The 12,162-nt window shown below is 46.5% G+C and overlaps 1 protein-coding gene across 5 annotated transcripts; it reads left to right on the forward strand.

Moving 5' to 3' along the window:
• The first annotated feature begins 315 nt into the window (after positions 1–315).
• Tgif1 (TGFB induced factor homeobox 1) lies at positions 316–8,454 on the forward strand. Of its 5 annotated transcripts, XM_090353394.1 has the most exons (4): positions 445–493; positions 750–942; positions 6,144–6,370; positions 7,397–8,454. In XM_090353394.1, exons 2-4 carry the CDS (start codon positions 927–929, stop codon positions 7,964–7,966), a joined length of 813 nt encoding a protein of 270 aa, XP_090209520.1. In that variant the 5' UTR covers positions 445–493; positions 750–926; the 3' UTR covers positions 7,967–8,454. The 5 variants fall into 5 exon arrangements, with proteins under 5 accessions (XP_090209522.1, XP_090209520.1, XP_090209519.1 ...); XM_090353396.1 differs by lacking the exon at positions 750–942 and having other exon boundaries at positions 316–493; XM_090353393.1 differs by lacking the exon at positions 445–493 and having other exon boundaries at positions 619–942.
• The last annotated feature ends 3,708 nt before the right edge of the window (positions 8,455–12,162 follow it).

Genomic DNA, 12,162 nt, shown 5'->3' on the forward strand with positions numbered 1-12,162 from the left:
GTCCGGGGAACCGCGCGAGGAGAAGGGCGCGCCCGCGAGTCCATGGCAGCCGCACATTCTGGAAGAAGTTGGTTCTTGTCCCGAATACTTTCCCCCCCGTGCCCCGCCCCTTGAATCAGACGCGGCTGTCTTCCGTGGCTACAGTAGAGTGAGTCTATGGACTTGAAGGCAGCTGTCAAAAAAAAAATAAAAAGAAATAAAAAGAAGGGGAGTTTTTTTCCTTCCCTAGGGCGGGGGAGGGACGGGGGGGGAAGGATTCGTCCCCCCCCCACACCCCCATCTGTTGCAATTTCCTAACCAAAACGCCTTGTAGCCAGCCCCGGGAAGAAAGGCCCGCCGGAGAAATCAGGAACGCCCGGGCTGGTGTCTCCGCGGCGGGGCGAGGGATGCGCGCCGCAGACAGGAAGGCTCGCCTTCCCGGCCCGGGCCGCCCCCGCGAACGACCCGGGTCCTAGCGGTCGCCGCGATCCGTCCGGTTCACCCGGGCTGGAAGGTGCGGGGGAGGGGCGGAGGAGCCGCGAGGCGGGCGGGGGGACGGGGCGGGCGGCTGGGGGCGGAGGCAGGACCTCCTGTACCTTCCCTCTTCGCCTCTCACTCTGACAGCGCCGAGGTGCGCCGTTCAGGAGCGAGGAACAAAGAAGCGGAGTGGGGAGGGGAGAGGGTTGGGCGTGGGAGAACCCCCGGCCGGCTGCCAGAAGATCCCGACCGGAGGAAGCCTAAGTGTCACTCGAATTCCGCCCCGGGAGCAGGCGCCTGGGATCCGAGCGCTTTGGGTAGCAATTGCGGCTGGAGCTCGTCCTAGAAGTTACGGGAAAAGTCGGCGGTGAAGGAGCACGGTGACTTGTCCCCCCCCCCCCACCTCGGTGGCCTCCCTCCTGGCCCCTCGAGACCCCAGGATCGCCTCGATCTGGGAGGGGAATTCCAGCATGAAAAGCAAGAAAGGTAAAGGCAGCTGGCGGCGGGCGGGCTGGCGCGCGCGAGTCCGGGGAGCAACGTGCTGGTCCCCGCGGGGCGCAGGGCGCGAGTGGCTCGGGGTGGCGTGTGTGTTTGTGTGAGGGGTGGGGGGGGTGTACTTTTCCATCCGGGGGCTCGGGCCGGAGCGGTCGGCCGTTCCCTTTGTTGGAGCTGTGTCTGGGATGGCAGTTGCTGTTTTCCTTCTAGACACAACACGAGGGGGCCGTGGTGGGGAGACGAGCCTTCCCCGCGGCTGGCACGTTGTCAGGAAACATGCTCCGCGCCTTGTTTGTGCGCCTCCAAGTTTCATTGTCTCCGCCGACACCCCGGGCTCTGCCTTAGCCGCGTGGCTCCCACTCTCCCTCCCGGGGCGGGGGTGCAGAGTCGGCGTGGGGGGGGTACCCCCGCACCTCATGATTTTCAGTGGGGAATCTTCCGCCCACTTTTGTCTGAAAGTTCGGTTCCTGCCGCCCCCCCCACACACCCTCGCATTCTCCCTTGGGCCCCTTCATACTTTTTTCTTTCTTTCAGGAGGTGGGGTTTCCCACCATTAAAGGAATGTGGTATCGGACCCCCCTCCCACACACACCCCCACTTCGCCCTTGGGTGTACTCGGTTTCGGAAAGTCTAGACTTTAAAAATGAGAAATTCTCAGCCTCTAAAAATTCTTCCCACTAGACATGAAGGGGCCGGGGAGGCGTTGGGGACCCCTGTCCACTGAGGAGCGGGGTGCAGTCAGAACGTGGCCGAGCGTGACAAGCGGGCTCGGTTGTAAGTGTCGACGGGCCAGGCTGTCATTGTTTCCACGAAGCGTTCGGGAAGCTTTACAACGAAAACTTTGCCGTCAGGCTGGTTTAAACACACACACACACACACGCATACACACGAGCGCGCACACTCACACACACACGCGCGAAAGAGGAGGGAGGAAGAAACCCTGAAAGGTCAAAGACGGTGAAGTCCCTTTTGAAGTTAACTTTGGAGTCCCTGGCTGGGAGGTCCCCCGAGTGCTCTATCGTGGATGGAGTTGGCTTTTCTGTTGTGATTTATGTCGAGTGGTTCAAAACAGAAGTTAATCGCTCCGGAAAGCTGGCGGGGAGGGGAAAAGGGGGGGGGGGAGGGACGCGCTGCTGCGCATGCCCAGAAGCTTCCTCGAGTTTGTGACTGCATTCTTTCAGACTCCGACCGGGACTCGCCGGACCAAATCCGTCCGGGCTGCAGGGTTTGGGGAGGGGGGGGGGTGGCAGCCTCCTTCTACCCTTTGGGGGTCCCTTGTTCTCAATTTTTAACGGAGCTGTGTTGAGATTCAGTGCGAGACCCTGGGACGCGCACAACTTCCCTGTGCGCCCCCTTCCACCCCCCCCCCCCCGCGCCCCAATCCCAGAGCTGAGTCAAACCGCGGGTGGAAACCCCAGGATTCGGGCAGTGAGACTCCCTGCCGAGGGGCCCGCGAGGCGTCCCGGGACGCTGAGAGCTCGGGGCATTTAACATTAAAAAGTGCAGGGCGCCTTCACTTTGGGGCCAAGACCCGGGCGGGAGCGCCGGGGACGCCTCCCGCCGGGTCAGATCTGATCTGTCACGACCCGCGGGCGTGGGTTCGGGGTCCGGGGGGGGGAGGACGGGGTGGAACGCCGGGCTCCGGCGGGGGAAGGGAACCCCTATTGTTCCCGCTCGGGCCGGGCGTCTGAGCACTCCTCTCCGGAACCCCGGTCCCCTCCCCCACTCGGGGACCGCCCCCCAAAGCCCCTGGCTCCCCATCCCCCATCCTCTCGAGTCCCCCTCCTCCTCTCCCCCTGCGGACGCCCCCTCCCTCATTCGAAGGCCGGAGCTGGAACTTGCTTTCCGTGTTTCCCCACTTTTCGGGCACGCGGGGGTCCCGCGACCAGCGCCAACTCATGGAAACAATGAAAGGTGACGCGCCGAGGGGAAACTTTTCTGGCCCGGGGCGGGGTGGCGGGACGTGGGGGGGGGGGCAGGGCTCCTTTCCCTTTTTAGGTTTCCCGGGCGCTCGGTCTGCGAGCGGGCGCGGGCCCCTGAGCGCGTGGGGTCGACTCACAGCCCACTTGGAGTTGCTTAGTGACCCGGAGCTCCTCCCCGGTGCCAGCCGCTAACAGTCCGCGGGCGGGGTTGCCAGGTGGGGTGGAACTCGCCTGGCAGGAACAAAAGCGGCTTGCTTTCCACCCGAGGGCTCCTCCTCTCCCCAGCCAGCCTCCGCCGCCGGGCCTCCCCGGCCTGCGTCCGGACTGCCCGGGAGAGCCCGGGGTGGAGAGCTTCCCGGGCTGGGGAAGTCGTCGGTTCTGCCTATTGTCTGTCCTGGCGAGGTCTGGAAACCTTTAAAAGTTTCCTTAAAACAAAGACGCTTTCATCTGGAGGGGTCGTTCGGCCTGAGATAACACCACAGTGCGCTTGCAGACTTGAACCTTGCCCCCCCCCCGCCCCGCTCTAAAAAGTGACTTAAAAAGCAGAAACAAGGTTCGATGAGGAAAGTATCCCCCCCCACACCCCCGCCAGCTGAATTCTTGCTTTGGGGCTAGCTGGGGCCAGCCATGTGCATGGCAAGGTTTTCTTTTAAAAAGAAAAAACCCTTGGTTCTTCCTAGAGTAAAAATGAGTGAGATCAGGAAATGTGTTAGATTAGGCTTGCTTTTCTCTAAACTTTTCATCTTTCCTTCCCCCGCCCCCTAGATTATCTTTCTTTTTAAAAAAATTCTCCAGTGTATTTTTTAAGATCCTACGAAACCACTCCCGGCGTCTTGCTGTTTCAGAGTTTTTAAGGAAAAGTGCGGCGAGCTGGATTGCCTGAGAGCCCAGGGATCCAGCGGCCGGTCTTGTGGGGGTCCTGTGGCTTTCCAAACGACATTTCCTTGTATGTGGATGGAGTAAGAGACTCGATTCCGCCCCTACCACATTTTTTTTTTTTAAAGAGTGTAAGCAAAACGAGGCGTTTGGAAACAAGTTGTAACCGGGAAACTTTTCAAAAGCTCTGTTACAGTAGGAAATGAGTAACGAGAAAAAGTCTTTTTGTTTTTCCAAGCTGAGCCACAATGGTGTATTTGTGTGTGTGGGGGGGGGGGGGTAGTTCATGAAAACAGTCCTGACAGCAGCAAACGTGCAGTAAAGGGCAGGGAGAATCAGCTGGCCCACTCAACCCTTCACTTCCTGTTCCTGCAGCGTGGGGTAAAATATTGGAAATAGCTGTTAAAATAGTTGTTAAAGGGACCAGAGGTCTTTTTTTTTTTTTTAAATCGATAGATTGAAGTCGCCCTGAGTTTTGGTGTTGTTTCACTAAAACCTGGTTTGTGTCACTTACTCTGAAAGACCAAGCTTCTTGTCAAACTAAACAGGGTTTTTGTTGTTTTATTGTGTTTGCTTCAAACACAGTTAAATTTAAAGTGTGTGTGTGTGTGTGTGTGTGTGTGTGTATGTGTGTAGGGGGAGGGGAATACTGGCCTTTCAGACGCTGGAGTTTTAAACAAATTGCTTTATTCAAGTCTGCTTCAGTGAACTTGTGAAACATTTGAAGTGAAACTTCCTTTGCTATCCAAATGTGAAACCGGCAACTAGTTTATCATTTAATGAGCTTTGTTTTAAAGTTTATACTTCACCTATATTTCAATGTGGGTTTTGAAAAGTTTTTCAACAGAGCTGAGAAAACAAGTTTCAGTTTTATTTGCTCTTCCTTTTTTGTTGTTTTTCTTTTTTGTTCTGTTGTTTTCTTTTAAGAAAAAGTTTAAATCTTCAGGGGAGGGAAAGCACTTAGTTTTGTGTGTGTGTGTGTGTGTGTGGTGTGTTTATGGTTGTTTCTTTTGCCTTGAGGTATAGTGAATTTGCAAAACCATTCACCTCTTTTGTTAGAACTTGCTTTACTTTGTCTTTGGAGGGTTTGCCCTTCCTGTTGGAACGCCCTCAATACCTCTGCCCCCTGTAGTCCAAACTAAAAAGTGTGTCACCAAGTAAAGTTTCAGACTCTAGGATTGAGTCATTTTTCAACCCAAATCACCACACTATTGGGCAAAAAAAAAAATAGTATATGAAAAATGTGTGCTTTTACTTTTTTCCCCTAGAAAGAAGAAACACTGGTATTTGAACAATTTTATAAACTCTATGCTGTCTTCAAAGAAGAAGTGTTTTAAGTTCATAAAGATTTAAATGTTTATGGTTAAGGATGATTTAAATTTTTGTTGAACTCGGTCTGGATTTAAAACTTCTTTATGATTTGGGAATTCTTAAAAGTTCTGGCAGGATTAAAGTATTCTCCACCTAAAGAGCTTCCCTTGGGGTGTTTGCGTATTCAGTGTTCTTTGTCATGTAAGAATTTAAGACTGAACTCTGCTTTGGATAAGTAGTGCTCTATATCCCTAGGAAACTGTTAGTTGAAATTTAGTGAGTTTTCATCTTTATTCAGTAACAGAGCATTGTTTGACTTTTTACTAAAAAGTATTGTTGAACAACTGAAAAGTGTAACGAAAATATAGTGAAACTGAAGTGCAGTGGTTGTACTTAGACACTACAAACACTACAAGACTTAGTTGTAGACTAAGTGCCTACAACATAGTGTTACAATAAACACTAAGTGTTTATTGAAAGTAAGTGATTTTGAATTAATCTAGGTAGGAATAAGAAATGACAATGGAATTAGCAGAAAATGCAAAATATTTCACTGGGAGCAATTTAAATATGCCATTTTCCTTCCTTGTATTACTGAGGAAACATAATCTTCCCTTTTTCAAATCTCCTGTGGAAGGAGGAAGAATAAACATTTAAAATGAAGGATACTTACTAGATTGAGGTTCTTAGCTATCAGTGACCTCAAAAAAAAGATTGTTCGACTTATTTCAACCTTCAACTGCCTAGCACCTCCTTGTCTCACATGGGTGACAATTTACTCACTTCAGAGTAGTTTGTCTCTCCAGCCAAGGACTTTTCTGAGCATCATGGGAAAGGAATGTGAGAAGATGACCTCTGTGTCTGACCATTAGTTGAGAATCTGACTTCAGAGTCTCATTACCCTACCAGACTCTGTCATTGGCCACCAAACCCCCCCCCCCCCCCGCAACCCCAGGCCTTTTGCATGGTATTCAGTAGTTGAAAAACACAGTGACATCAGGTGGTCAAGAATCAATGAGGTTTGGGATAGTGGCCCTGCTGATGAAAGTAAGTGACAGCTGGCTGGCCTTTGTCCTTTCCTAGGTGTTGTGGCAGCATCTGGCAGTGAGACTGAGGATGAGGATAGCATGGATATCCCCCTTGACCTCTCTTCCTCCACCGGCTCAGGCAAGAGGAGAAGGCGGGGCAACCTGCCCAGGGAGTCTGTTCAGATTCTCCGAGACTGGCTCTATGAGCACCGCTACAATGCCTATCCTTCTGAGCAAGAAAAAGCATTGCTGTCCCAGCAGACACACCTGTCCACACTCCAGGTAAGGAGAGAGCACAAGGTTCATCTAAGTCTCCTCCCCCACACCCCCAGCCTGGCATGCTGGGGGTGATCCAGGGCTTGCTAGCACATGCTAGAATGTAAGCAAGCTCTTCCACTGAGCTCTCCCCCACTCGCCCTTGCACGGCCTGTGCATACAACTTTATTTTCAAAGTCATTTTATAGCATTATGGTGTGTTCAGGCACTAAGCTCCACCCACTCACAATTTTAAAAAACTATCTCTTCTTAGTCAACCTTATCGAGCTAGGAGCTGATAACTGGTTATTTAGAGGACATAGAAACATTTGACAGTCATCTGTCAAATAGCATTTCCTTTAATGCCTAAAAGAGCCTTCCTTTATGTAACCAACATTTAAAAAAAAAATAGGTAGTTAAACCTTACTCTATTGCCCAGGAAACTGGTTTGATATTTAAACAAGGACAGACCTCGGTGAGGTCATTCATGTTATGTCTGTTGACACAGTCATTTGAACTGCGAAAAATCAGTTACTGGGAGGTGTGGCACTTTTCATATGGGACAAGTGTCCCTGTAGTTGATTAACTTAAATGCTGGGGCAATAGGTAATAGGTTAAAATGGGGAGTGTTAAAAGGTACATATTTTCCCCTTAAAGTCATTCCCCCGCCCCAGGTGTTTAAGAATTTATACTTTCTTTGTTTATGTGCCTGTATAGGGGCTTGAACTCAAGGCCTGGCCGATTGATGTTCCTTAGCTTTTGTACTCAAGGTTGGCCTGCCACTTGAGCTACAGTGCCACTGTACTGGCTTTTTACTGGCTTCTTTTTCAGATGAACTTCTTAGGGAACTTTTCTGCCCAGGCTGGCTTCATATCATGATCTCAGATCTCAGCTTCCTGAATAGCTAGGGTTATAGGTGTGAGCTACCAGTGTCCAATGGGAATTAAGTCCAGGAAAACCTTTTCAGGCCTTTAATTGAGAACCGAGACCTGTCAGGTCTTAGAATGCTTGCTGAGTGGATGAGAAGGCTAACATGCATACTTCTGATTTCAGGTGTGTAACTGGTTCATCAATGCCCGCCGCAGGCTCCTTCCAGACATGCTGAGGAAGGATGGCAAAGATCCTAATCAGTTCACAATCTCCCGCCGTGGGGCCAAAATTTCTGAAGCCAGCTCTGTGGAGGTTGCCATGGGCATCAAAAACTTCATGCCAGCTCTAGACGAAAACCCATTTCATTCGTGCACAGCTGGACCTAACCCAACTCTGGTAGGGAGACCACTGTCTCCGAAACCCACATCCCCGGGATCTGTTTTGGCTCGTCCATCGGTGATCTGCCATACCACAGTGACTGCATTGAAAGACGGGCCTCTTTCTCTCTGCCAGCCAGTTGGTGTGGGACACAACACAGATATCCAGCAGAGAGCAGCCAACAGTTTCACAGACACCTCACTCATGTACCCAGAAGATGCTTGTAAAAGTACACACACACAGAGTGGTCTTTTCAACACTCCTCCCCCTACTCCACCTGACCTGAACCAGGATTTTAGTGGATTTCAGCTTCTAGTGGATGTTGCACTCAAACGGGCTGCTGAGATGGAGCTTCAGGCGAAGCTTACAGCTTAACCCCTTTTTACAAGCAAAACACTTCTCCAAAACGTTGTCATGATTGCCGGGGTGATGGCAAGAGTTGAATTGCATTATTTTATATATTTTTGTATTAATATTTGCACATGGGATTGCTCAAAGGAAGCTTCCTGTTACTGATGTTGTTTTCAATGGAATACAGTCATTCCAAGAATATAAACTCAGAGCTACTGTAGAAACAAAAGGGTTTTTTTTCTTTCTTTTTTAAAAATGTTTCTTGGTAGATTATTCATAATGTGAGCTGTTTCCCAATATCATGTGATTTTTTTTTTTTATTTCCTCCCCTTTTTGTTGGTGTTTTTCAGACTGTGCAATACTTAGAGAACCTATAGCATCTTTCCATTCCTGTGTGGAACAGGATGTCCACATACTGTTTAATAAATTTTCAATGTTTTTTTTTTTCCCAAACCAGTATGAATCTAGTTGATTGATGCCTTTTTTTCATGACGTGTAATAAAGTATTTTCTTTAAAAGTTATTGTAACAGAGTATTTTGTTGAAGGGAGCACTTAAAAATGAGCAAGAATATTTATACCTGTAAGACCCTGGGTTATATTTCCAGAAGTGCCTTAAAAAGATAAATAAAGTAGGAATATAGCACCCCCATCAGGAAGTTGTGAGGGTAGAATGAGGTGTGAGTTACAGGAGTGCCCCACCATCTCTTTAAATATCCGGTGTACAAGAAGCTAGTGTGTATAAACAGGATGTGTGATGTTTACTCTTGATAGGAGGTACAACAGGCCCTCAAATCTTTGTGCTGAATGGCAAGTTGAAATGAATCACCTCATCATTGTTTAGCTAACCCTACAGTCCTTAATGATCTTTTCTAGGTTTTTTCAAACCTAGGTGAGATAAATAGAAGCAACTGGTTATTGCCTATGGTTTCAGATTTAAAAAATACAAGCAGCTTCTTAGCATTGTACTTCCAGGTTGATCCTTTATGAGTGATAGTTAAGACCCTTGCATTCACGTGCAACATTAAGCTGTAGAGAAATTTAAAACTATTCCATCCTACGATGATGGAATAATCAGGTTGTATCTCTATGATAATTGTTCAGAAAATATTTTCAAGGTTGTGAGTTTGTGGGGAAAAAAAGAAGTAGAGATACCAGTAGAGTTTGTTGTGATCGACAGTGACTTACAAAGCAATCGTCAGAGGGACTTGGTGGCATTCCTTTCACTTGTCACATGCCACAAAACCATTCTTTGCAGTTATGCTCCCTGTGAAGGCTGTGGTTAGAGTTCTGCTTTCTAGCCCTGTCCCAGCTGTGAACTATTGAATTGAAGGGAGCACAACAAGAGTGGAGAAAACTGCATGAAGTTTGCCCAATTTTTAAACCTTGATAGGAAGTTCCTACTGTAGAAAGAGAAAAAGTGCAAAAGTTTGTATTTTAAACTGAAAGAGAAAACTGCCATGACAATCAAAAGATATAAGAAAATGAACTGAAAGCTAGCTTCCAGTCAGTAGGGTACTATGGAGTTACATCAGTCTGGGTAGTGTCACATGAAAAGGACAAAGGTATTACAAATGATACAGAAAGGGTTTTAATTCTCTCTTTTTTTTTTTTCCTTGATTGAGGCTTAAACTCAGAACCTTGTGTCTGTCCTTTTGCTTTTTGGGCTCATGCCTGAAGCTATAGCTTTACTTCCAGCTTTTTGGTGATTAACTGAAAGTTAGAATCTCAGACTTTCCTTTCTGGACTGGCTTTGAACCAGGAGCCTCCCAAGTAGCTAAGATTGCCGGCATTTGCCATTAGCACTCATCAGAATCATTGCTTTAGTAGCTGGATTAGAAGTCATAAATACTAACAAGTCCTGGCAGCCTTCTCATGTTATGATGGTAATTACACTATGAGGGGGAGAAGCATCCCAAAAGTAGGACCAGAGATATAGCACATCCTTAGAATGTTAGTCTATCTTGACTGTCTTAAGTTCTAGGGTTCTGGGCCAAGCAATAAAAAAATAAAAACAGGTTAAAAGTGGAAACCTGAATGGTGTATGCTTTAAGACAGGGAAATTAAGTCCAAAAACAAATAAGGGAAGCTAGTCATAGCAGCCAGTGTGTTGATAGCCCTCAGGAGTAATTCTAGCCCTCAGGAGGCTGAAGTTGGAGGATCTGGAGTTCCAGGCCAGCCTAGGTTACATAGTGAGATGCTATCTCAAAGGTATAATACCTTATCAAAGCCTCAAATGTTTTTCATGTTGACCATCTCCATAGACTTCCTTTTTCTGGGGCTTGAACTCTAGGCCTGGGTGCTGTCACAGAGTTGCTTTTGCTCTCTATGACTTGAACCACAGCACCACGTTCAGCTTTTTGGAGTAGTTTAATGAAGATAAGAGTCAGACTTTCCTTCGTGTGCTGGCTTCACAATCATGGATCCTCAGATCTCAGCTTCTTGAGTACCTAGGATTGCAGGTGTGAACTACCAATGTCCAAGCTCTTTTGTTTGATTTTAACCCACTTGTCCTTTTGTGTTTAAAAGAAATCATAGTTCTTCAGTTCAGTATTCCTTTCTATTTGATCTAATGATTTCTACCTTTTTTTGTTTATAGTCTATATATTCATGTATTTGAATTCACGTTACTATTGTTTTCTCTTTACATGTTAGTTGACTATTAGAGGTTTTTTTCTGTTGGATTCTAAGCTATATGGTCTACTTTTGTTTGTTTGAGATAGGGCATTTGGTTGCCCAGGTTGGCCTCAAATTTAGGATAATTCTGTGTTGGTCTCCCAAGTATTAGAATTAGATAACAACCTGGCTGTTTTTTTTTTTTTAATAAAAAACTTTTACAGTGGTTACAACATGTAACATATGACTTATGACATAACTTCATATTAAATGCAAAACTTGGTAACAGTATTGCTCCACTAATCTTTGTTTTTTCATATAGATTACAGCTATGTGTATGATAAACCCAACAATACAACCTGCATTTGTGTTGTTCTTAGAACAGGCTTATAAGTCAGGCCCCAGTGGATCATTCCTACAATCCTAGCTTAGAGAGTAGTACCTGCTTAGTGCCTGCTTAGTGAGGCTCTTAGTTCATAAGCTCTGTATTATTATTTATTTATTTTTTCCATTCACGGATCATCTGCTCTTTTTTTTTTTTTTTTTGACAGTCCTGGGCTTGAGCTCAGGGCCTGAGCACTGTCCCTGGATTTTCTCAAGGCTAGGGCTCTACCGCTTGAGCCACAGCACCACTTCTGTCTTTTTGCTATGTACGTGGTACTGAGGAATCAAACCCCGGTCTTTGTGCATGCTAGGCAAGCATTCTACCACTAGGCCTAGTGGTAGATTCCTCAGTACCACGTACATAGAAAAAAGCTAGAAGTGGTGCTCAGGCTCAAGTGGTAGAGTTCTTTCTTTGAGAAAACCCAAGGACAGTGCTCAGGCCCTGAGCCCAAGCCCAGGATTGGCAAAAAAAAAAAAAAAAAAGTTCTTTGTTGAAAATAATTTCACTTTCATCTTATAGAGAACTTCAGGTTCTCTATAAGGACAATATTGTCACTTGGCCCTATGGTTTCTGATGAGTTACCAGTTGTCACTTGGCTCTTGGTTTTTTTGTATATAATGTGTTTCCTTTGTGTTTATCTTGCCCAGGGCCCACTGAACCTCTTGAGTCTGTAAATTGCATTTTGAGATTGTCATACCTTTGTGATGCTATTCCCTCGTTCTTGCTTTTCTACCTTTTACATTGAATAACTTGTTTAATTTAGTTTCAATTGATTGAGTCTTCTACTCTCTTTTGCAAACTTATTAATCCACTCAAGAAAGTTTCATTTCAGTTATTGTACTTTTCATATGTAGATTACTATTTGATTCTTTTGTTTTTCCAGTGCTGTCTTGGAATCAGTCCTGGGTTAGAAGACAGACTTTTGTACGTTATCAAGAGTTTTACCACTAAGCTACATCCTCAGCACTCCATTTTATTCTTTTTATCATTTTTCTCTGTTGAGAGTCCTCATTGGTTTAATAACTAGAATAAATTTTCATGTTATTAATTTATATATGATCTCATAAGCTATTTACAATTATAAGCTAATTTTAGCAATTATATGCTGTTTAAAGTACTGCTTGCTTATTATAACTTAATATGTCAGTTTCTGGCCATTACATTTTCAGTTGTTTTTGAACCAGTTTGGGATTTTGTTGTTCTGTCCACTGGACATTATGG

This window comes from Megascapheus bottae, chromosome 19 (assembly GCF_031878675.1).
Source record: "Megascapheus bottae isolate mThoBot1 chromosome 19, mThoBot2.hap1, whole genome shotgun sequence".
Classification (NCBI taxonomy): Eukaryota; Metazoa; Chordata; class Mammalia; order Rodentia; family Geomyidae; genus Megascapheus; species Megascapheus bottae.